We start from the raw sequence: 23,880 nt of genomic DNA, 5'->3' as shown, positions 1-23,880 counted from the left end.
GCCCTCGTCTTTCACTGCATAAGCTTCGTTGCGGACCGCTGTGTGACGAACGAGAAACGCGAGCTTAAATTGACTTCGTTCCCACGCATCCGCCGCGACTAGACCGCTTCGACTTCAAGCTCGTCTGCAACCAGCGCGAGGGCCTCTGCAGCCAGCTCGCTCGGGTCCGCCTTGTCGCGCTTCGTGCTTTTCGCTCCGAGCACGTCGCGTGTAGTTCCAACGACGCCGAGCTGCAGCCCTGCATCAGTAAAAGTCTTTGCCAGTGCCTCCGTGTCCGCCACGACGCTTTCGAGCTGCGACGTGCCGATGCTGGCGTGCACTTTCGAGGCCGTCGAAACGGACACGAGCGCAAGCAGCAGCCGGAAGGCTGAGAACAAGTGTGCACGCTCCGATGAATGCCACGCGCGCGCCCTGGTTTCGGTCTGCAAGGTGTCAGGAAGAAGATGCAGCTCGATGTACCGCAGAAGGATATGGTTGATCTCCTCCTGGCGCACTCTGGGCATGGGCACAGCGCCGCGGATCTGCAGATCGCGCGCATAAGAGCACAAAACTTGCTCGCACCGCGGGACCAGATGCTTCAGGAGGCCCGTCGCGAGTCTGCGATGTGCCTCCGATTGGCCGCGGCCCTCGGAGCATCCGAGGAAGAGTAGGTCCAAGCACCAGTAGCCAAAGCGCTCGTTGACCACTTCAGTCACGTCATCGACACGTCCGCCCTGCCCCTCTAGCGGCGCCTCCTCCTCGAAGCTGTACAGCTTCGAGCCGAGCGTCAGAGCACGGCCGATCCGATCGATAAGATGGTCCGGCACCTCGCTCTCGCCCAAGTAGGGCAGGACAAAGGTCTCGACCGTGCCGAGAAGGAACAGCCCAAAGCGCTCGTCACGATTCCGCACATCCCTGGGCAGCTGCATCGCACCGCTCGAGTCTGCCGAGATCGCTGCCTCGATGCCGTCGATCATCTTGCTCCAGAGTCGTTCCACGACCTCGCGCTCGAGCTCGCCCTTGCGTGCGCGGACGTTCAGCTTGGGACAGCAGCGCGACAAGATGCGACAGAACGTCAGCAGTGCGAGCTGCCACATGGGCTGCGTCTCGTCCTTGCGCCCCGCCGCTGCACCTGTACCAGGACTGTCGGGACAGTCGTACTTGAGCTTGATTGGGATCACGAGCGCCGAAATCAGGCTTTCGAACGCGCCGCCCGTGTAGATCGCCACATCGTCCTCGTGTGACACAAACACGCCGAAAGCTTCGGTGATGCTCGTCCGGGAGAGAGCGACGAACGTCGGCCCACTCTTGGTTTGGTCTCCGCCTGCCTGACCGCCAGCATGTGCAAGACAGATACACTCGGACAGGTCCGACAGGATGAGTGCCGGAACATCCTTGACGCCTGCGACCGACCTTGCGGTAGCTCGTGCGGCCTCTTGCACGGTGGTCAGGCTCGACCGGTCCGACATGTTGTCCGGGCTCTGCGCGTACGACACGCACCCTTTGAGGCTGGCCAGGAGCGTCTCGACCTCCTTGTAATCGAAGTGGTCTTCCAGCACGCGGTAGATCGGCGGGAACGCCTGGATGTACGCCAAGAGATTCTTCTGGGTGAAGCGAACCTGCTTGTCCTTGCCGTCCTCGCTCAAGCTTGAGTCGGTGACTTTTGACTCCTGACCGCGGATATGCCGTCCGATCGTGACCCAGTTGTTCCAGGCTTGTCGCCAGGCGCGCTGTCCAATCTCGCGATCCGCCTCGCCAATCTGCTCTCCGTCCTGCACCGGTGCTGAAAGAATGGACGTGAAGCACTTGATCGCCGCCTGCGACAGATCTGCCGGCCCCTCCACGAAGGTGTTCAGAGTCAATTCGAGCAAACGCGCCCAGATCCCTTCAAAGTTGGGGCTGTGGATGAGCTTGGATGCCAAATACGCCCGCACGACTTCGCCAAACTGGGTGAGCGCCAGGCACTGTGACTCCTGCCACTGCTTGAGCTCACTCGGCTGGACGCCCATGAGCTGTGCCTTTCGATCTTGATCTGCGAGTCCCTCGGCCGTTCCGACCTCCAAGTCGGACGCCGAAGCTCGCAGCAGTTTGATGAGCGGCAAGATGACGGTCTCGACAATCTCTTGCCATGCTGTCGACTCGAGCATGTCGCCGTACTGCTGCAGAACGCGGAAAAGGTTCGAGATGGCGCCGTTGCGTACTTCGGATCTGGTGCTCTGCGAAATCGACAGCAGACACTGCAGCATGAACAGCCAGAGCGGCTGCGCCTCAGCATCGACTTTGGCGTCCTTGGCAGATGCAGCCGCTGCTTTGGCTCGCGCCGCCATCTCGGCAGTCACACCCCACAGACAGCCATTGGCTGTGAGTGCGACGTTGACGTCGAAGTCTTGGCTGCCAAAATCATTGAGACAGCTACAGCATCTCTGGATTTGCTGCAGGTCCAAGGCAGACAAAAAGTCCGAGCACACGAGCTGCAGACACGAGAAGCCAGCCTTGACAAGCGCCAGCTGTGCCCGTTGTGCAGCCGGTGACGTCTCCGAAACACCCTCGGCGCTCCTCTTGTCGCTCTTGCACGTCGCCGAGCAGACTTCGAACACCAGCTCCCAGCCGCACGTGAGCGAATGCCCAAAAGTCTCCATGACCTTATTCAGGTTCTCAACCGAGGTGGTTCGAACCTCGAGGTCGACCAACGACGATCTTCGTCCCTCGAGAATGCCGGCGCTCGAGATGATGCGCAGTGCCTGTTCCTGTAGACGCAGCTTGTCTGCGCGGCCTGACAGCTCTGCTGCCTCGTACATGGTTCCAAAGGCGAGCTTGTTGGCCGCCTGCGATGCCTGCGAGCGCCATACAGGCGAGAGAGCGGCACTGGAGAGCGTTTTGGTCAAATGGCTCGCGACGAGCTCCCAGCCCTGCTCCGACGGAAGCGAGCACAGACGCTTCGTGTTCAGCGCAGTTACTGAATCCAGGCAGCTGATCGGGTAGAAGGCCGAGGCGCTCTCGTTCTTGCTGATCGAAGCACGACCTCGGAAGCCAGACGCACGGGGTGAACCGGCTTCGCTTTCCGCTGCAGACGTCCCCGCAGCGTGGGTGGACTGCTGCATCATGTCGTCGCTCAGGCGACAAAGCGAGGAGATGAAGTCGAGGAATGCCTTGTCTTCGAGTGCAGCGCTGTTGTCAAAGATGTTCTGGATCTGCGCCTGGAGACGGTCTGGCTGCAGGTCTGCCAGATTGAGAAGCTGAAGCTGGCTGCGACCTGAGCGTGTATCGAGCGAGGTCATGGAGCTGTGCGTTAATGTCGATAGCGTGGCTCGACCGCTGCGGCTGACATCGCCATCATCCTCTTCTCCATCATCACTGACTGGCACGGATGGATACCGCGAGCTTAACAGCGCGTGCGCGCCACACAATCCGCTGAGAACGGGGTACCAGAAAGCGCCCAACGAGCCAGAGAGGTAGTGTGCAACTTGCAAGAAGGCTCGCAAGCAGGCCAAGCTGCGAGTCGACACTGCTTGCAGATTCGAATCGCTCGCCATCGCATTCAAGACGGCTGATGGGGAAGAGGCGTTCCATCTTGGCACGGCAAATGTGACTGCTCTCGTGAGCAACATGTCGCGTTCCTGTACAAGATCCAGGGCGCCAGTGACGTTGGTGAGGTTGCGGAAAGCGAGCAGCGTCTCTTCGAAGATGCTGTCGGTGCATTTGATGCGCAGGTATCGCGTCAGCACGTCACTGAGCGGCAGCGCCGAGCACCTGAGCATAGCTTTCGTCAGGCGCAATCCGTCTCTTTCGGGGGCATTGGCGAGTGTGTCGACGTCGGCATCATGCATAGCTGGAGGTGCGGGAGCCGCATTGCTCTTGCGCGAGTTGACGAACTTGGAATAGAGCGGGAGGGCATAGGCTGCCATGGACTGAGTGAGCAAATGGCACGACTGAAGAGCCAAGAGCTGCATGTAGGTCTTTGGGAGGGCGGCTGAGGCAACCGAGGGAGCTTCGACCTTGTCGAGCTGGTCGATAATCTGCACGGTAGGAGAGCTGGCTGACGAAAGCGATTCGGTGCCTTTGGAGCCTGTAAGCTGGGACATGGCAGCGCTAGCCACGCCAGCCGCGGCCTCGTAGAGACCGCTGAAGCTTCTATCGGTACTTGGACGGACGCGGCTCCGGCGTGGGCTATCTGGTGCTTCATCCGCACCCACAGTGTCTTGCATAGTGGGCTCGATCGCAAAGACTTTCTCGCTCTGCACCAGCACGCTCTGCAACGTATCTACCAGCTTGGCGAAGACAGGTGCGGAGCCGCGTGAGCCATCACTGCCGTCGGCAGCAGCATCGCTCGAGTCGTACCAGAGCCAGAGGTTGCGGAGGAAGACGACATCGGAGCAGAGGCTGCGCACCACCTCTAGCGCCAGGACCTGTTGCCACAGCGTGGGCTGAGAGCCTCCGTGAGCTGCAACCTCGTGTGCGGAGGGATTGACGGTACGCAGGAGGATGGAGAGCAAGATCTCGACCTCCAAGACGAGATCGGAGCTGAATTGACGGAGCAGGAGGAAGAGCAGCCGCATGAGACGCAGATGGATGGGGAATGCAGGGGGCTCGCTGAGGCTCTTGATGAGGAGTGGGCAGACTTTGGAACGGAGGAGGAAGAGAAGCTCCGGGTGCGAGACATGCTGTCCGTGGGTTGTGCCGAGGGAGGAGAAGAGACGCTGGTGGTTGGAGAGGACGCTTTCGATGAGCTCGAGAGAGAAAGTCTTGGAGAGCGCATGGAGGGAGAGGAAGGAAGCGGGCTCAGCGTTTGCGAGCGAGCAGAGGTCGGAGAAGACGAGGTAGGCGTCGCGTGAGGAAGGGAAGAGGGTGACGGGACCGTCGGGGAGGTCCGCACTCATGGCGGCCAAGGGAGCTGATGCGGCAGCCTCCTCTCCGCCGCCTTTGATGCCGTCGAGCACAGCATCTTCATCCTTGACCTTGTCGAATACGGCCATGACGCTCTGTCGCAGAGTTGCAGCTGCAGTGGAGCTGACGACGGCGACCTTGCTGCCCTCGTGAAGCTTGAAGCCAAGCATGAGGGTGTCGGAGAGGTCGGCATTGTGGATGTTGGGATAGGTCGTGAGCAAGGCGGAAGCGATCTGGAGGATCTTGAGCTGCACATCGACGTCGCTCTTTGAGGACGGAGTAAGGAGCTTGTTGAGGGCGGATATGACGGTAGGTATCGCGTCATCGGGCAAGAGTTTCTGCAGGAGGATGCGTTGGAGCAGCGCCATGGCGAGCGAGATGACCTTTGACAGCTTTGTTTCGCAGCTGAGCAGGACCGGCCGCAACAAGAGATGATCGGACGGCAGGCCGCCGAGGGTTCGTGACGAGCTGAGGAAGGCATCGGGCTCGGCCTTGATTCGAGCCAGTGCAGCATCGGCGGCTTGCTTGATCTCGGGATGCTTGCGCCTGGCCTCTACGCCAAGCGAAGTGAGCTCCGAGGTAAGCAGTTGAGCCATTGCGACGGCTATCCAAGCTTGGAGCTACCCAACGCGAGTCCGTTCCGCGACGGAAGGGTGGAGGAGGCCGCCGATTGATGAGGGGCGGATCGATGCGGAGCTGTCGCCTGCGTTGAGGTTCGTGCGGAGAGGAGACGACGGTGAGCTTCTTGAAGCACGCACGGTCTGCAACACTCCTCTCGTTCAAGAAGGTGTTGGTCTCCACCTCTGGACCCAGCAGCTTTGGCTCGAGACTTCCTTGAAAGCACGGATGCGCGGCCTAACAAGCGCGAAGGCAGCCCAAATTAGCACTCGACCGTGGGAGCATATGCCCCTAACAGCTAGGAGGCTTGGTTGATCTCGCTCCTGTGCAACGGTTGCTAGCGAGCTCGATTAGAGGACAGAGACTACTCTTCGCCGGATGGTCACTGGGCGATACTTTGTGCATCGTCTCCGCAGCGAGCAGAAAGCGTAGGCAGCATCAGATGTTCAAGGCATGCAATGCAGCCCACGCCTCCGCGGCGCCCCGGCAGGGAGAGAGGGTGCAGCGGATGAGCAGCAGGTGCTCAAAGGGGTGCACGCGCATCGCAGAGAAATGTAACACTGCTCTGCTGCGCGCTCGCGCTGGGCTGCCGAGGGTGAGGCAGGGTTCAAAGAGAGGAGGCCCTCGCTCTCTCCACTCGGCACCCTCTCTCCCTTGGCCTGCTTTGTGACGGATTGGATTTTTGATGGATTTCTAGGACCGCTTTCGATTCTGAATGCCAAAAGTCGAGCAACGCAGCTCCTCACACCCGCACATCCGCACATCCGCACGCCCACCGCCGATGGCTCTTGCTCACCTTCGCATCTTGGCCAACTGCTCGAGCCGCGTCCCGTCAAGCTTGCTATCTCCTCACCGTCACCTTCATCGGCTCTCCCCCGAAGCAATTCGCTATCACACCTGTCCTGACCAGCTGCTGCTTCCACACATTCAAATACCCACAGCCAGCCAGATTCGCCGCGACTGGATCCTACACTTCGACCTGCCCGCTGCCACACTTCATTAATCCCAGCCAAGCACACGGCGGCAGTCACGCACCCACACACACCTGCAGACACAGCCTCGAGACATCGAATCCACGGATGGCCCGCCTGGCGTAGCATGCTCAAGGTGTAGCGACGCTCGTCTCTGCTGCTCTGCAAGGAGCTCAACCGCACCTCGTCCACGCCTTCATCGACGTCTCCTTCCGAACTAGCCGGCATGACATCCGCAGCCGACTCGCTCGCAGATGCGCGTCCGCCATCCATCCACGATGCAAAGTACGACGACTCCCTGAAGCCTCCGCAGAACGCTCTGATGGCAGCCGTCCAGCTCAAGCCATCCCACCCACGAAGTCGCTCCGGCTCCGACTCGAGCCACCCATCGTCCGACTTTGACCACGAGCGTCCCTCCCAGGATGACGACGACATCGACAATACCCCAGCCACCTCCTATGGTGGCTTTCTCTCCACACGCAGCGACATCTCAGCCGGTCCCAAATCCGACTCCAGCCACCTCTCCCACATCGGCTTCCTCAACAGCGCACATTCCGTCGCCGCTTCCGACGACGAATTGAACAGGATGGACGAAGTGCGCAAGGAAGTAGAGGCGCTCTTTGAAAAGTTCCTCCCCGACTTTCAGGTCCACCAGGACGACGACCAGTCCTCACAGCACGACCAAGACGCAGAGCCCACGCTGCTCAGCCGCAACCTCCCCGCCATCCTCTCCGAGTTCGAGAGGCAGAGAGACCATCCGCTCATCGACCCCAAGGTTTACAGCCAGCTGCAGGTCTTTGCCGACGAGAATCCCGAGGTGCCCATCTCGTCCAACATGCTCGTCAACCTCATCCATGCCTTGGAGTCGAGCGCACAGTCGGTCGCATCCGAGGAGATGGATCCCAGGACACCATCCCTCATGGAGCGCCACACTTCCCATAGCACCGGCAACGACTCTACACCCATAGCCGCATCAGACAAGGCTGAAGACTTGTATCTTCAGGAGTACCTGATTTCCGACGCCGACACTAGCCGCGAATCGTCGAGGGAGATGAGTGCAGAAGCCACCGTCATCCTCAACCTCAAGGAGGACTTGCGCATGGAGCGCGAGAGGAACGACGCGCTGCAACAGACGCTCTCCGACAAGGAGAGGCGCGTCAACACGTTGGAGCACAAGCTCACCACTGCGCAGGAGCAGTACGAGGAGATGATGCTTGAAGAGCAGGCCAAGCTCGACGAGCTCCACAAGCAGATCCAAACGCTACGTCGCGATGAGAAGGAGCTCCGCACAAGGCACCACGAGCTGCAGGAACAGAACAATGCCTTCGAAGCTCAGCTGACCGCGCTCAATGCCCAAATCGAAGCTTCGGAAAAGGCCAATATCAAGGTGCGCCGAGATCTCGAGGAAGAGTCGAGCCAGCTCATCAAGGCCAAGGCCGATCTCGACCGCAGAGCTAAAGAAGCCAAGGAGCTCTCCGAGTACCTCGTCGAATGCGAACAGGCCAAGGACATCGCCGAAAACGCGCAACACCAGCTGCGCCAGGAGCTCGACAAATCCCGAGCCGAGACAGCCAAGCTGCAACCGTACAAGGAGGAAGCAGAGGAGTCCAGAACCACCGTCGACAAACTCGAGATGGAGCTCGACGAGATGCGCCGCCTCACCAGCCTGCACAGCAAAGAATCTTCGGCGCTGCAACACAGCAATCCAGGCACTATGACCCGACGCCTGGGCAACGAGCTTGCTCGGAGCATGGACCTGGATGGACACAGCTCCAGCGACGACACGCAGGTGGAGGACAAGGATGCCGACTCGAGCAACGTCGACGACTTCATCGAGACCGTCATCCAGCGACGTCGCAGGAGGGTGGGCAAAGCTCGCAAGTCTGTCGAAATGGTCACACAAGCCACCCAGACCGACCTCAAAGCCGAGCCAAGCGTCGCGACACCCGCATCAGAAGGCGTTGTGGACGTCACTGTCTCTTTGCCAGATGTCGCCACGGAGACAACCAAAAAGCTTTCCACGCGCACTTCGTTGCATCACCTTGTCGCGGCGGTGCAGGCGAGGAGCACTCTGGTCGCCATCGTTGTTCTCATCATCGGCTTGAGCATCGGCTTGATGCTCAATACGTCTCGCGACCTCTACCACATCAACGACTTTGCTCTGGATGCGGACGAATACCGCAAGCTCAACCACCCTCCAGATCTGCACCAGCACTACTACTACGACAGCCGCTATCCGAACGCCAGGGTCGGTCCGAATCTTTTGGACGATTACGTGGCGCCGGTGGTGGATTTTGCGCTGTCCCTCCTCGGTCTCGGCAATCCAGCACGCTCCATGCCCGGCGGCGTTGTATACTAGTGGGCGTCCAACCCCACCAGCCTTGCTATCTCTCAAGAAACCGTCCTCCTCGACTCGAATGGCTGTCTCTAGTCCTGTATTAGCACCCTTCTTCCCTTCACATTCGCTTATTGAATCGCGCCTGCTAGCGCCTATACCACGGCGCTGCTTTTTCGGAAGCGGCGTCACTTTCCCCCGCTCATTTGCGCACCGGGCGCGGATCGAGCCTCTCGCGCGATGCTTCCATGCTCCATCTCGACGAATCGGATCAGGCTCGATACCGACACCCAAACCCCACGATCTTTCTAGACCATGTAACACATTCTTTTTCAGGTATCGCTACGAATGATGCAGTCGTTGTAGCGTGCGTTGCGAGCAGGGTATCATTGCGCTGGGTATAAGACTTTGGAGGGTAGCGGTCTATGAGGTTCGCTGTTTGTGGTTGCAGAGCGTGCATTCCGGTTTGCGTTTCAGCTTGCTACGTGCTGCTGAAGTTTGCTTTCGCGCCGAGACGAGGTTGATTCCCGGAACGAGCGGAAGTGCGCAGTTCGTGCAACGTGGGTTGTGTCGGTGGTAGAAATCGGGCACAATCCGAGCATCTTTACGCCGCTTCTTCGTCTCACCTTCATCCCTAGGTGTTGGCTCGATGTCCTCGGCCCAGAGTGACCGACGGTAGGCGACGGGCTGCAGCTTCTGCGCCGTCCACATGGCATCTGCGGCCTTGACGTGCTCGCGTGCGAGGCCGAGAAAACGCCGTGAATGAAGTGCCGCGAGCCGGGGAAGAATCGCGCTGGCTATCCGGGACATCTGTTCCTGGTGCACTGCTTGTAAAGCATTCTGCTCCGGGATGGAAAGGGCCGTCGAGGAGGACGCTGGGGAAGAGCTTCGTGAGGACGTTTGCGACGCGGCTACAGCGTTCTTGAACTGCAACGAACAGGGCAGGCTTGCTGTTAGTCCACACTCTCACCGAGACAAAGAAAGGCTAGGCACAATGCTTACTTTGGAAATCTTTGTCTTTGATGACATGACTCTGGCCAAAGATAGGACGATGTGGTGAGAACGTCTTGGAGAAGGAAGGTGAGAGCAGGAGGACCAGCTTTTGACTTTTTTGGAAGTTGCCGGGACTCGGCGAAAGAGCTGAAATCTCCACATAGGCGCACGAATCCGCACGAGAAGGTCGCCGCGGGTGAGGTGGAACCCTGGCTCTCGCTCTCTCGCTGCTCTCTCGCTCGGGCCGCGCGCTGCAGCTGCTGCACTCTGTGAACCAACCTGCCTAGAAAGGGTACAGCAGACCAACACTTTCGACTCACCACCGTCACATTCTCATCCGTTGCTCGTTGCATCACATCTCGTTTCAAACTTCATCTCGACGCTGGCGTCGAGCTTCGAGATCGGTGGACTTCTTGCTTCGCCCTCCATGGCCAAATTCGACGTTTGCGCCTGAGCTAGGCACCTCGTCCCCCAACCTCATCCCTCACAGGAGTGCACGGCTCCGCCACAAGCACCAGTCATGCCGCCCAACCCCTACATGCCGTGGCTCACCAGGCCACGCATGTACGCCTACGGCATCATCTCCACGCTCGTCGCTGTCGGCACCGTCGGCACCGCCTTCTCGGAGCGCAGCAACTTCTATGCCGCCGTCGTGTTTCTCGGGCGCTCCAACGGCTGCATGCTCGTGCTGCTGAACTTTCTACTCGTCATCGCACTCATCGCAGGCCGCATACTGCAGCTCATGTACTTTGGCCAGCTGCGCAGGTCCGAAGTCGAGCTCATCGGCGAGAGGTCGTGGTACAGCCTCGTGGGCACGCTGCTCGCCGTCTCCATCTTCCGTGACGACTTCAGCGTATCGTTCGTCATCCTCTTTGGCGTGCTCCTCTTCCTCAAGATCTTCCACTGGCTCTCGGCAGAACGTGTCGCATCCATCATGCAGAGTCCCAGCGTACCGCGCATCTTCCACATGAGGATGGTGAGCATCCTCACCACGCTGCTCTTGGCCGACCTGCTCCTCGTCGCATTCTCGCTCCAGATGCTCATCGTTAAGAAGATCAAGATCGGCATGATGGTGCTCTTCACCTCGGAGTTCATCATCCTCACCGCACTGCTCTTCAACACCATCGCGCAGTACATTCTCAACTGCATCGACATGGCGCGCGAAGAGCCGTGGGAGGCCAAGTCGCTCTACGTGCTGTACGTCGACCTCGCCCACGACGTCGTCCGGCTCGGCACGCACACCTACTTCTTCATCCTTCTCACCCGCTTATACGGCATCCCGCTCTCGCTCATCCACGACCTCTATTCCGCCGGCAGAAGCTGCACTACCAAGGTCAAGGCGCTCTTCCGCTACCGTCAGGCGCTCAAAAAGATGGAGACAAAGTATCCCAATGCCAGCCCTGCGGATCTGCAAGCCACCGACGGCACCTGCATCATTTGCAGGGAAGATATGGTCGCAGCTGAGCCGAGCGAGGCGGCACCGCCCAACGCCTCTGCAGCAGTGACCAATGTGACGCCCAAGAAGCTCTCATGCGGACACATCTTCCACTTCCGCTGCCTGCGATCATGGCTCGAGCGCCAGCAGAGCTGCCCTACGTGTCGCCGCATGATTCTCGACGACGAACCAGAACCCGCCGCAACTCAAGCACAGCAGCAACCTCCGCCGCTACAGGGTGCAGCAAGAGCGCCGGACGACAACGATTCAGGCTTGGAACCATCGGATCGCGCAACGAATCGCGCCGGACCATCGGGTGCAGGGGTTGCATCAACCGCAGCTCCCGGTCAACGCACCGCGGCAGAGGAGGAATACGACACACGGCTGCAGGGCTTTCTGCAGCGGCTGCAGAGCGACTTGCGCAAGGTGCGCGACGAGGGCAACCTGTCTGCACAGCGCGCGTCGAACCGTGCTGCCAGCCGCAGTGGACGTTCGACGCCGCGCACGGCAGCTTGGTCACCGGACGCAGTGTTTGGTGGCAGCACCAGTGCTGGGGTTGGAATCGCAAGGCACGTTCCGGCTGTGTCGAGCTTGGCGCAGGCCGACGAGGGGCTGGGTGGGCTGTGGATGCCGCCCCCGCCATCCACGCTGTACCGCACAGGTAGGCGTCCGGTTCTGCCCACCCGGACGAAGGTTGCCGAAGCCGAAGCAGCGCAAGAAGACAGCAAGGGCAAGGGGAAGGAACGGCAGCCCGAACCTGACGCCATCGTGGAGGACGATGCCGCCGAAGATCCGATCGATCCAAGGGAAGCGATTCGCCAAGCCACACTGCGACGTTTTGGCCAGTCCGCCACCGCCACCTCGACGTCTGCGACTGTCACTGCCACGGGGTCCAGCGAGAACACAGCTGCATCAACGGCGACGGCAGGGATGGAGCGCAGCCCGCTGGCAATGATCCCGCTATTCGATCCACGCGCGATAGCCGACTACGACGCAGCGCACGCCTCGAGTCTGCCACACCCGCTCGTCGTCCATCCTCACACCGCTGGGCCAGCGAGCACTTTGGCTGGTGGTAGCGATGCTGTGGTCGGTGCAGGCACCGCGGTGCAGGACCAGATCGCCGCTCTGCGCGCCATCCAGGCCCGCATCGACAGCGTCATCGCCGACCTCGCACGCATCGCTCCTTCCACGCTCTCACCCAACAACGCAGATGAATCGTCTCCGTCACCATCACATCCCCGTAACCCAACTTCACAATCAGCACATTCGCATCTTCCGTTTCCAGATGGCATTCGAGTGCGGTTCGGATTGCGACCGAGCCTCACGCATGGGTGGGGGTGATAAAAATACAGAAAAGGTGAATCGCAATGGTGCGGAGCGGGCTCATGCAACCAGCCCACTGTCCGTGTGTACATGACTGTGCGGCATGTTTGTGCGCTTGTCCGTGTGCACAAAATGCAGTTGATTGCGTTGGAGCGTGGATAGAGGGCGCATCAATCAAGGTCCATCGGTGAGGTGTGCGACGATGCTACCGCCGCTGCGCCCATGCCCAATCCGAGGCCACCACCATCACCCTCGTTGCGGCCGGCGACTTCTTCAGCTGCGGCAACCTCGAACTCGCCCTTGCCTGTGATCTCTGCCAGCTCTCCTACGACCTCGGCCGTAGGCGTCATGAAGCGGCTCGACTTGGGACTCTGGTTGCGCGCGTCGGGCGAGTGGGCGCCCGTCGATCTGGGTGAGTTGGGACCACTCTTGGCTTCCTTGGCTCGCTGAGCCGCAAGCTTGACGAGGCTGCCCTTGTACGGGATCTGACCGGCCGCCATCTCGGGCGCCTTGCGTGCTCGGCCCGAGGTGCGTCGTTGTTGCGAGTCGGCCGCTTCCGCCGCCGCAGCTGCAACGTCTTTGCCTTCAGGCGGCAACACGCCCATTTCCGCGTCTTGCACGCTGCCCTGCTCCGTCAAAGCTGCGATCGGCGTCTCCTCGGACTTCGGTTGCTCCGACTCAGCTGCATCGCCAATCGCATCGGCACCATCTGCGAGAGGATTCGGAACATCCGTGGCCGGGCCCTCGTCGCCTGGTCGCCCCGCAGAGACGGCTTCCAGCTTCGCCTTTACCATCGTAGAACGTTCCGTGCTTGTGCTTTCGGGCCTGAGCGCTTGACTCTGATCCATCGCAGGCTGGTGGAGGCTCGGCTCTAAGGGTGATGCGTCCATGCGATCCGGCAACGGCTTCAGGGAACCATGAGCGGCGGCGCTCTCCTGCAACTTGTTCACTGCCGCAAGCGCCGCAGTCAGGGGCGATGCGCCGTCCTTTGCCGGCTCGGTTCGCGGCGCCACAGTCGCCATTGGGCTGCCGTTGAGACTCGTCGGAGGTCGACCAAGCGGGCTTCCGTTGGGACCAAGGGGCCGGCTCATCGACGTCTTGCCGCTGCCCCAACGGAGGTTCTTGCGCATGGGTTGGCCGGTGGCGCCGCGCGGAGGGCCCGCAAGCGGTGAATTGGATCGCGCCGCAACAGTTGCGAGGTCGGGTCGGATCAAGCCTGGTGGGCGGAACAGCGGTGCGGATGGAAGGAGCGGCCCTTTCGTGTCGACCAGGTGACTGGCGTCTGTTCCGCCATTCGACTGCAGCGCCTTGCTGATGGCTGAGAACATGTACGGTCGCATTGGAACGTCGGTCTCGTCTTCGTCTGCGTCGCTGTTGTCTTGGCTGGTCTCTTTAGAGCCCTCTTCAGTGTCTTCAGAGACAGCGATGGACCGCGATCGCCGGCTCCTCTCCCTACCGCTGCCGTCGTCATCGCCGTTGACCGCATCTGGACGCGACGAGGCTCGAGACTTCTTGACTTCTGGAGTGCGACTGCGACTCGATTCGGATGGGTGCCTCGGACGCTTGGAAGGCACCGTCTGGATGAGCACCGTCTGCGGTTCTCTCTGCGCTTGTCGACGGTTCCTGGTGCCCCCGACACCGGCAGACCAGAAGAGCGCCAGGTTGGATTCGGACGTGCGCTCGACACCTGATGTCGCAAGACCGGGCATATTGCCTGCTGAACTTTTGGGCGCCTGCGAGAGTGCGGGCGATGGGTTCGCGGCGATTGCAGCGCTTTGGACGCTTGGAGCGGGTGCAACAACACCGGTCGTCACTGGTTGATCTGGTGCCGCAGCCTGAGCTTCCGCTCTCGTTCGAAGCTGCGCTAAGGAAGCATCGTTCATGCTCGATGTCTTGCGATGCTTGGATGCTGTCGGCGGCACTGATCGCGGAGGAGTCGGGGTGATACCTGTGTCCTCTGCGTCGGGCGCCGACTCGGCCACCAGGCGCCGCTTCGGCTTCGGCACACCATGTTCGTCTGTGCTGGTTTCGCGGAAGCTCGAACGCCTATCAGATGGCTTGGTCTGGATATCCTGCGATGCACGGCGAGCGGAGAGCAGGGTGGGGCCCGGCTTTGAGGCCGCCTTTCGCCGTGCTCTGCGATCGCCTTCGGCAGCGCCCCAGTATTGGGCCAACACGTCTGTCTTGGCGTTCTTGCCGAGCATCTTCGGCCCGGGCGGACCGGGGCTGGTGCTGGAGGAGGACCGGTCGATCTGACCAGATTGAGAACGGCCAGCGACGCCAGCGGGCCGCGGACCGGTGTCCTCGTCATCGTCCTCGTCAACGTCTTCCATCTTGACAGCGTCGCCGCGATCGGACTCGGGCTCGGGCGTGAGATCGGAGCCATCAGAGTCCAATCCGTATAGATCTTCCTGCTTGCTCGCCACTTTGGCAGTGCCGGCGGGAAGACTAGTAGCCTTGGTGACGGTTGGTTTCGGAGACGCAAGCGAGCGTGCCACGCTAGCTTCGTCTTGCCGTTCTTGCACAACACTGCTATTCGCAGACGCCTTTGCTGGCCGATTCGAAGTTTTCGAAGGAGGTTTTGTAGCGGGTGAGGATGTACTTGCTGCCCCGCTGCTCGCGACAGTCTTTGGAGCTCGCTGCTTCTTCTGCGACTTTGGCGTGGCGTTGGCCTTGAGATCGGTGGGTGTCTGAGAGCGCTCCTTGCCATTCCTGGCCGGTGAGGAAGAGGCGGCAAAGTGATCGGAAATCATCTCGGCACTCGATTTGCGCTTGACGCCCGCCTTTCGCGCCAAGGCGCCCTCGGTCGGCACGCGGCCTGGCCAGTCGGCCTTGAAGATCTTGTAGTGACGTTCGCATCGCGGGCACTCGTCCGGAGTCCACCACTTCTCCGGCGCCCAGAATGTCGCGCCGCAGGTGAGACATCGACACTTGGGGCCTGCGCCTTCGGCCCATGGATCGGAACGGTCGTCTGAAGGCCCATGCTCGGCAAGCTTGAGATCGGCCAGATAGTCGCGCTTGGACTTTTTGTCCTTGGCCACCTCATCGCCTAGAACGGTAGTGAGAGAGGGCGTCAAAGACGGTGTCGGTGAGGGAGAAGGGAGTGCTGAGGATGTGCCAGTCGGTCGACTTGACCGCCGCGATTGTCGCCGTCCATTTGCCTCATTCGGTGTGCCGTTGGACGAAGGTCCATCCTCCGATTTGACTTCCACGCCATCAGCTCCTTTCGTCAGCGCGTCCTCTGCTGGGGCTGACGGGTCCGAGAAGGCACCCGTACCGCGGGCCTCGCAGGTGGCGCACATGCATTCCGCATTGGCCCACTCGAAGTAGTTTTCGCCGTAGAAGGTGGTGATCTCCTCGTTGCGGTGGATGGGCCGGATGACCTTGAAGACCATGGTGGAGCCCATGCGGTAGAACTCGGTGTTGGGATTGCAGTCGTGGTTGACGAACCTTGCTGGGCCGAGCAGAAGCTGACTGCATCCCTTGCGCGCTGACCTGATGACGGAGAAGTCGCGGCCGGGACCCAGGACGCCCTTGTATTCGGAGTCTTTGCGTATTTCGCGCGAGGCGGTGGCTTCCTCGCGTAGCGCGTCGTCTTCGCTTTTGGTGAGGTCTTTTAAGCCACCCTTGCAGTGGTTGATGAGCTCACCCGGTTTGAAGGTGCGCATGGCGAGGACGGAAAGGTCGGCTTTTTCGGAGGCAGCGGGCGCAGCACCGATGCTGGTTGCGGCACGATCGAGGGACGAACGCCCCTTGGATCTGGACTTGCCTCTGTCATCCGCGGCCGGGTCCTTGGAGGCGGGCGCGGGGATGCCGTCCTCGAGCTTGACGGCGGACGTGGATGCGACGGCGTCTGCGCCATGCGCCTTTCCGGCCTTTTGCATCATGACGCGCTTGTATCGGGTGGTCAAGGCGAATTCGACGCCACTCTCGGGCAGGTAACTCTCGAGGTAGCGGCGTGCGTGCGCCTGGAAGCTGGCGATCTGGCGTTGTGTTTTGTTGGTGAGGTACTTTTGGACGATGCCGAGCTTGCTGAGGTCGTCGATGGCGGCCGAGATGTCCTTCTCGACGACGACACGCTTTCTGACGATGAGGCTGACAGCATTACGGTCGAATCGGTGGCCTCTGTAGTTGGGATTCATCTTGTGCGTGGAGATGGCGGGCTCGAATTCGAGGTTGTCGACGAGGACATCCGAGAGGATGTCGTCGTCGGCGGAGAGGTCCTCCATGATGACGAGCGCAACGGCAGCCGTGCCGCGCGGGCTGTGGCGCGAGCCGAGCCGAGACGAAGGGAGAAACGCTTCAGCCGAGGTGACGCGTCACGCGGGGGCGAGGGATGCTAAAGGGGAGCGGAGGTGGTGGGAGGTGGCGATGGCAAAGCATGAAGAGCTTGGCGAGCGGGGCCGTGAGTCGAGCGAATGCCGGGGACAGGGATGCAGAGTGCGGGTGGAGACACCCGTATGTTCGGGATATAACGAGTCTAGGCGTGGACCGAGGTTGCGTGCATCGGGATTGGCAAAGTAGATCGAGGACGGCAGAGAGTCGGCGTGTGTAGCTCGACTCGGGAACGAAGCCTTGAGCAGAGATTCGTGATGCCTGTCGCGATGGCGGAAGGCGCGAGCGGAGGTGCCCGGAGCGCTGCGGATGCGATAAAGAGATCAGCAAGGCTTGAGGCGAGGGCAGGCGGACACCGTGTCCGACGTTACGCCTTGAGGATGGATGCCAACCGCTTGTGCGAGAAGAAAGCGGAGCCGGCCGGTTGACGGGTGGATGCGCGGGCGGAGGGATGGAGAAGGAGCACGTTGAAGGAAGGCTGGCGCAACTAGCCGCGTTTATAAAGGGGATGCGAGCGACGGGGTGGAGCTGCAGCCGGGCGGCCGATGCGAATTGGACGAATCGGAAACGACAGCAGCCGCGATGGCTCTGGGCGGGCGGAGGCGGCGGCGGCGAGCTGGGGGTGGGCCATTTTGGGTGGGGGAGGAGGGACGGACACGGCCCAGCTACAGCTACAGCCAAAGCCAGGCAGAGGAGCGAGCGCGTCTGCGCGACTGAAACCCGATGATGGGGTGGATGGCGATTTGGGCCGAGAAGCCAAAGGGGCGACCGGCTTCCAAGTGCTGTCGGAGCTGCAGCTGCACCACCGAAGGACGCGCATCGCTTGCAGACCAACTCGACTTGAGGAGCAGCTTGGCGAGAGGCGGACGGACTGGTTTCGAGGCGATGGATCTGGATGCAGCTGAGCTGCTGCTGCAGTTGCAGCTGCAAACTGTGCTCTTCGCAGCTGCTTGGGGGCGCGATTCGCGAGCGACAGTCGCCAGGCGCCTCGAGCGCCACGTCCCCGGCGTGCTGGCGTGTGCGGAGGGATGCGCCCTTGCCGCCCTCGCAGATCTGGCAGTGGAAATCGACGAGTGATTTTCAGAGCAGAAGCACAAGCACGCTGAGGCCATGCTTCTGTGGCTCGCTCGCCTCGCCAGACGAGCATTCTGGCCGCCTTGGCTCGGTCCACTGCCACGAGCTTACACAGCTGCAGGTGAATGGATTCGGAGCAGCCGCGTCTACGAATAGGCACCACCACGGGGCAGCAGCACCACCACCTTTTGGCTCACGCCTCCCTTGGTGAACGTGTGACTGTGACTGTTTCGGCCTGCATTCGACCGAATCGCAAAGTCAAATCTGCTCGAAATTTCAGCGGGAAGTCAGCATACGCAGCAGACTCTGTGACTGCAACAACAGCAAGTCACACCTCAGTCTCAACTCGCCGACCAAACTTGGGCTGCTTGTGAACGAGAGAGCGGAACCTGTATTGCTTCCGAAATATTCAAGCAGCTGAGCGGTGGAGCACGGCCGATCCAAGTCGATCCTTTCGACGGGCTCGCAGTCGCACAATTCGGCCTTTGCGGGTAGCAGACCTCTTGAGGCCGTTGAGAAGAAGCGTCGACTGCAACTGTACGCGGCTATCGGCGATTTCGTGCCTCTTGCCGGTCATGCCAGCCCTCAAGCTCAGCTCAGCTCAGCTCAGCTCGGAAAATGCCGATGAGCCTGACGAGCAACTTTGACGCTGCGAGGCTACGACTCCCGCAAGCTGCTTTGGCCTACTTTCGCCGGCCTGACGTGGCCATCGGAAATTCCGGTGCCAATCGCAGGTGTGGTACCGAAGCTTGGACCCTTGAGGGCAATGCCAAAATCAGCAAATGCGTGGCTGCGTCACCGCCCTCTGAGCCGTACGAAAAGACCGCCCCTGGTGTTAGCAGTCACGAGCATCGATCCTCCGCCGTCTTCGGGCTTCGTATGCTCGGAACTGCGGCGCGTGGGCGGTCGAGCGACACGGTACATGGAGCGCAGGCGGGACCATGCATCTCTTGCTCAAATCATGCGGCTAGGCGTGCATTGGCCCGTGCTCGGCAGGGCGAGCCAACCAAGGGTACGGTAGGACCCTGAGTGGGCACAGCAAGCTGCAATTTCTGAGCGCACAAAAACGGCCCCGAAAAAGGCGCAACAGAAAGCGGTCTCTTTTGTTCACCCCTGGTTACGGTCACAGGACTGCATCGCAGACAGAACAGCATTAGATGAAAGCAGATCATCTGCGCTGGAGCAACTGAGATGTGCTCCGTCGCGGACAAAGCAGCTGCGCACGACCAGGCGATACAGTGGCCGCACGGACGCCCCTCCATGAACTGAAAAGGAGTGATTGAAGCCTCGGGCCCACCGTTGAACTTGCAAGGCGCAAGCCTTCATGCGCCTCGTCTGACCCAGCCAGTCTAGACGAGCTTGTGCTCTTCATGCCAAGACACGGCACTCGGACGGTCGGGCAAGGTCCGCTACGTTCCAAGTCGCCTGTCACGCACGCGCTGAGGCGGGACAATGCTCGCCTATATCACCGGGTCGTGCCGCAGTGCGGGCGGCCAACTTTGCCAAAAAGGGCTCAGCTCCACTTTCGATTTTGGCTCCTTTCCCGCTTTCCACATCGCCTTCCGCTCTCTCGCGCACCCGCCACTTTCAACCGACCCTGCGTATCAGCTCCGTTACCCTTGCAGCCTGTCAAAAATCTCGGCGTCACCATACCATACCAAACCAGACCACACACATACATCAAAGCTGCAACCCTTCGTTCCAAGCACATCGCTTTACCCTTACCGCTCGTCGTTCCCTCCCAACTCTCCCCTCCGGCCTTAAAGTCCAAGTGCATCTGATCTCGAAGCCGTCCGCGCTTACTGCCCCGCTCCATTCAACGCTACCGAGCGCATTGTGGCTGTCTGCTAGACCAAGCTCAAAGGCTCGCCGAGGTTCCTCCAACTTGATCGACCGGCTTCGGAACATGCCGCTGGACAAAAGATTGGTTGACACCTCCCCTACGTTACATAACCGATCCATACTCGTCCCCTTGCCGCACCCCTTCGCTGCATGAACGGACTCGTGCTGCCAACCGGCTCCAGGCAGCCTCTTCGAGGCGACGCCTCCCTCTCCATCTCGCCGCCAGCGCAGCTCAAGCAAGAAGGCTCTCCGCTTCGCCCCGTCGTCAAATCCGAAGCCTCATCGCCTGTCTCTCCTGCGCTGGCCTCGTCCGATTTTCGGGCCACAGCCGACGATGCTCATCGACGCTTGCCGGCGCCTCAGTCGCGCGGCCCTGCGAACCCTTTGACGACACGATGGACCGCACACCAGCCGAGCTCCGCCCCGAGCACAGCAGCTGCACTTGCATTTATCCCAAAAACCGCACGCAACTCTGCCTCTGTGCAGAAACCCATCCACCAATGCTCCGAGTTTGAGCTCGAGCAGAGGCTCGATCGCAACCAGCGCATCCTCTCCGCTCTCGAAACCACCCAGAGTCCCACCAAGGAGCGATTATCCGTAGAGGCCGAAGCCATCCGAGATGCCATCCGTTCGCTTCGCGCCATGCGAGACGTCAACGAAGCCATCTCCTCGGTTCAGCTCAATGACCCGTCCAAGCAGGCCGACTTAGAGTCCGCTCTGCTCGGTCTTTCGGTCAAGGAGGAGAGCCATCTCGGAACTAGCCCGCCGGCGGAGGCGTTTGGCTGGACTCGCGACACGCTCGCGGTCAAGAAGCGGCTGGCGCAGACATCAGGCGCGTTTCTGCCCGGTCGAAAGGTGCAAGCCATGGGCTTCGAACAGTCGCTTGCCATTCAGTCGGCAGCATTGCTTGCAGAGCGCGAGCGAGAACGCAGGATGGACGAGCTGCGCGCCAAGCCGATGCCTGCATCACGCGAGAAATCCTCGTTGGGTGTTCCCAGCGGCGCCGCGCACAGACTCGGCCGCAAATCCATCTCTTCTTGCTCTGGGTCGATGCGCAAGCACTCCATGTCGGGCTCGGCATCGCCACCCAAGGCTCTGCGCGCTGGCGGGCCATTCGCGCGCCACGCCGATACGGCTGAACTCGAGGCCAGCGAGAGCGATACCGAAGACGTAGAACTCTACGGTGCAAACGACGACGATGACGACGCAGAAGAAGACCCTCATCCCGGCCCACGCCACGAGGACGAGGGGTTCACCTTCGGCCGCATCGAGGAAGAGTATCCATAGCTCCGCCCAGCGTCTTCGCTATGCACAGGCGGGACCACTCGTTCCATCAACATCCCTTGTCGTCTGCATGCCTCACCACCTGTCTGCCTCACTGCACCGCATCTCCTCACGCATAGCATCTGCCGCAAATTTGTACTGTATCGCCGCTTCTCCTGCCTGTCAGTCGTCTTCCCTGCGCGACGCGATGAGACTGAGCCACATCTAGCCAGTGCGCCCGACATGTGCAATGGTTGGAGCATCTATTTCGCTGTGATTGAAGGGTGGTGGATTGAAAATGAGCCGATTCCTGGTGATTAGTAGGGACGGGCAGCGGCCTGGCAGGCCTTGAGCTGCTCGAGGTAGTACGAGCAAGAGTTCATGTCGTTTGCTGTTCATTCAAGGGAGCGAGGTCAGTGTCATTTTTATGCCAAGTAAGCCGAATCAGACGTGGGTGTTGGGACTTACTGCTCTCGAGGCACTTGATGAAGTCCTTGCTCTGCGATTCGCAGCTTGCGCCGATGTTCTGCTGCTGCGAAGCGTAGGCGCCCTGGTCGTAAGCCTGGGGAGCGGGCTGCTGAGCCTGCTCAGCCGGGGCGGAGCTGGAGCCACCGAAGAGCATGTTGGAGAGACCGTGGCCGACGGTGGAGCCGACGGCGACACCAGCGGCGGTGGAAGCCATCTGGCCGAAAAGACCGGGGCTGCGCTGCTGCTGCATGGCGGGAGGCTGCTGCGAGTAGGCCTGGGGCGGTGCCTGCTGGTGCTGCTGGGGAGCGGCCATGGTGTGCGCACCTCGCGAGCCCGAGGGCGCAGAGGGCGCAGAGCGACCAGCTGCAGGACGAGAGCCACCGGATCGGCTAGAGCGAGGCATGTTGACGATAGGAGTGCAAAGACAAAGTTGGTAAGGGTGGTATTGGTGGTTTGAAAGCGAGGAGCAACGGTGTGGCCAGAGGAAGTCTGGCTCAGCCGAACGCAACTCGGGGGGCAAAGCCGGCCGGGCAAAAACGTGCCGTTGGGCCAATCCTCAGCTGAGCCTTCCAAGCCACTCTTTGACCGCCTCCAAGACCCTTTTCCACCGCTCTCCACGTTCCGTATTCGAATCGCCACACCGCGCGAAGGAGTTTGCCCGATTTGTCCGATGCACCATTTTCAAAGTGGAGCGCGCCTCGATCACAGCTCAGCGCCGCGACAGCCTGCCCATCCGCTCTCTGCTTCTCGAGCCGCTGAGCGCTGTGTTGCTCCACTTGCGCGTCTCGGATTTCCAGCTTTGGCCACGCACACACCCAACCACGACATCGAGCACGTCCTCACCATCTCCTTCCTGTCTCCACATCCAACGGTACCGACGGCTCTTATACCTCTGCACTCGTCACCAGGTCGCTACACTTGATCATCTGGAGACTGTTCATCGCCCATTTATCCACGACGCTCTTGAGCACCAATCGAGCTGAAACAACCTTCAATCAGTTCACGATCCATCTCTCCATCAATCGCAGCTGATTCCGAGAACAACGCTCAGCTGATTCCGAGAACAACGCTCAGCAATCCGACAAGGACTCCATAAAACACGATGGAGGAGCTTGGAATCGCCTCGTTGAGGCGCACAGAACCCACGCTGGAGGATGCGGCAGCGGAGAAGGCTGCGATCCACCAGGAGATGGCCGCCGAGGAGGACACGTATCTGCGCTACAAGAAGTTGCAACAGCACCTCGAGTTCCTCAACACCATGGAAGAGTACGTCAAGGACGAGCAGCGCAACTTGAAACGCGAGCTTGTCCGTGCACAGGAGGAGGTGAAGCGCATCCAGTCCGTCCCTCTTGTCATCGGCCAATTCCTCGAACCCATCGACCAGCACACCGGCATCGTTGGCTCCACCACCGGATCCAACTACGTCGTCCGCATTCTCTCCACCATCGACCGCGAGCTGCTCAAGGCGAGCTCGAGTGTGGCGCTTCATCGCCACTCGAATGCGCTCGTCGACGTCTTGCCACCAGAGGCTGACTCGTCCATCGCCATGCTCGGCCAGGACGAGAAGCCCACAGAGACGTACGCGGATATCGGCGGCATGGACATTCAGAAGCAGGAGATCCGCGAGGCGGTCGAGCTGCCGCTCGTGCAGTTTGACCTGTACCGTCAGATCGGTATCGACCCACCACGCGGCGTGCTGCTGTACGGTCCTCCAGGAACGGGCAAGACGATGCTGGTAAAGGCAGTGGCCAACGCCACTACGGCGAGCTTCATCCGCGTGGTCGGCTCCGAGTTTGTGCAAAAGTACCTCGGCGAAGGTCCAAGGATGGTGCGAGACGTGTTCCGTCTGGCGCGCGAGAATGCGCCCGCGATCATCTTTATCGACGAGATCGACGCGATTGCCACCAAGCGTTTCGATGCACAGACGGGTGCGGATCGCGAGGTGCAGCGTATCCTGCTCGAGCTGCTCAACCAGATGGACGGCTTCGACCAGGGCAGCAACGTCAAGGTCATCATGGCCACCAACCGTGCCGACACGCTCGACCCCGCGCTGTTGCGACCCGGTCGTTTGGATCGAAAGATCGAGTTCCCCACGCCCTCGCGACGAGAGAAGCGTCTTATCTTCCAAACAATCTGCGGCAAGATGAACCTCAGCCCCGAGGTGGACCTGGAGGACTACGTCGGAAGGCCCGACAAGCTCTCGAGTGCCGAGATTGCGAGTATCTGCCAGGCTGCAGGTCTGCAGGCGGTGCGCAAGAACCGATACGTCATCATGCCCGAGGACTTCGAGGAGGCCTGGAAGCAGATTGTCAAGAAGCCAGACGACTCCAAGATGGAGTTCTACCAGTGATCTCTGTGCT

The 23,880-nt window shown here is 60.6% G+C and overlaps 9 protein-coding genes across 9 annotated transcripts; 5 read left to right on the top strand and 4 right to left on the bottom strand.

Annotated features, from left to right (window-relative positions):
* Positions 1-98: 98 nt before the first annotated feature.
* PAN0_001c0313 (uncharacterized protein) lies at positions 99-5,459 on the bottom strand (the record flags this gene model as incomplete). The annotated part of the gene is made up of 1 exon (XM_014803931.1): positions 99-5,459. The coding sequence occupies one exon, from the start codon at positions 5,457-5,459 to the stop codon at positions 99-101; it is 5,361 nt and encodes a 1,786-aa protein (XP_014659417.1).
* A 475-nt stretch (positions 5,460-5,934) lies between these two features.
* Positions 5,935-8,811, top strand: PAN0_001d0312 (uncharacterized protein; the record flags this gene model as incomplete). Its single annotated transcript, XM_014803930.1, has 2 exons — positions 5,935-6,012; positions 6,595-8,811. The coding sequence occupies 2 exons, from the start codon at positions 5,935-5,937 to the stop codon at positions 8,809-8,811; spliced, it is 2,295 nt and encodes a 764-aa protein (XP_014659416.1).
* A 399-nt stretch (positions 8,812-9,210) lies between these two features.
* Positions 9,211-9,816, bottom strand: PAN0_001c0311 (uncharacterized protein; the record flags this gene model as incomplete). The annotated part of the gene is made up of 2 exons (XM_014803929.1): positions 9,211-9,714; positions 9,790-9,816. 2 exons carry the CDS (start codon positions 9,814-9,816, stop codon positions 9,211-9,213), a joined length of 531 nt encoding a protein of 176 aa, XP_014659415.1.
* A 484-nt stretch (positions 9,817-10,300) lies between these two features.
* PAN0_001d0310 (synoviolin 1) lies at positions 10,301-12,556 on the top strand (the record flags this gene model as incomplete). The annotated part of the gene is made up of 1 exon (XM_014803928.1): positions 10,301-12,556. The coding sequence occupies one exon, from the start codon at positions 10,301-10,303 to the stop codon at positions 12,554-12,556; it is 2,256 nt and encodes a 751-aa protein (XP_014659414.1).
* A 152-nt stretch (positions 12,557-12,708) lies between these two features.
* Positions 12,709-17,985, bottom strand: PAN0_001c0309 (uncharacterized protein; the record flags this gene model as incomplete). The annotated part of the gene is made up of 3 exons (XM_014803927.1): positions 12,709-16,801; positions 17,015-17,176; positions 17,594-17,985. The coding sequence occupies 3 exons, from the start codon at positions 17,983-17,985 to the stop codon at positions 12,709-12,711; spliced, it is 4,647 nt and encodes a 1,548-aa protein (XP_014659413.1).
* A 580-nt stretch (positions 17,986-18,565) lies between these two features.
* Positions 18,566-18,976, top strand: PAN0_001d0308 (uncharacterized protein; the record flags this gene model as incomplete). Its single annotated transcript, XM_014803926.1, has 1 exon — positions 18,566-18,976. One exon carries the CDS (start codon positions 18,566-18,568, stop codon positions 18,974-18,976), a length of 411 nt encoding a protein of 136 aa, XP_014659412.1.
* A 963-nt stretch (positions 18,977-19,939) lies between these two features.
* PAN0_001d0307 (uncharacterized protein) lies at positions 19,940-21,076 on the top strand (the record flags this gene model as incomplete). The annotated part of the gene is made up of 1 exon (XM_014803925.1): positions 19,940-21,076. The coding sequence occupies one exon, from the start codon at positions 19,940-19,942 to the stop codon at positions 21,074-21,076; it is 1,137 nt and encodes a 378-aa protein (XP_014659411.1).
* Positions 21,077-21,369: 293 nt separating this feature from the next.
* Positions 21,370-21,923, bottom strand: PAN0_001c0306 (mic17p; the record flags this gene model as incomplete). The annotated part of the gene is made up of 2 exons (XM_014803924.1): positions 21,370-21,443; positions 21,521-21,923. 2 exons carry the CDS (start codon positions 21,921-21,923, stop codon positions 21,370-21,372), a joined length of 477 nt encoding a protein of 158 aa, XP_014659410.1.
* Positions 21,924-22,622: 699 nt separating this feature from the next.
* PAN0_001d0305 (26S protease regulatory subunit 6B) lies at positions 22,623-23,870 on the top strand (the record flags this gene model as incomplete). The annotated part of the gene is made up of 1 exon (XM_014803923.1): positions 22,623-23,870. One exon carries the CDS (start codon positions 22,623-22,625, stop codon positions 23,868-23,870), a length of 1,248 nt encoding a protein of 415 aa, XP_014659409.1.
* Between the last annotated feature and the right edge of the window lie 10 nt (positions 23,871-23,880).

This window comes from Moesziomyces antarcticus, assembly GCF_000747765.1.
Source record: "Moesziomyces antarcticus DNA, scaffold: scaffold_v10001, strain JCM 10317, whole genome shotgun sequence".
In the NCBI taxonomy this organism is placed as follows: domain Eukaryota; kingdom Fungi; phylum Basidiomycota; class Ustilaginomycetes; order Ustilaginales; family Ustilaginaceae; genus Moesziomyces; species Moesziomyces antarcticus.
This window is presented reverse-complemented; position numbering and strand designations above follow the sequence as displayed.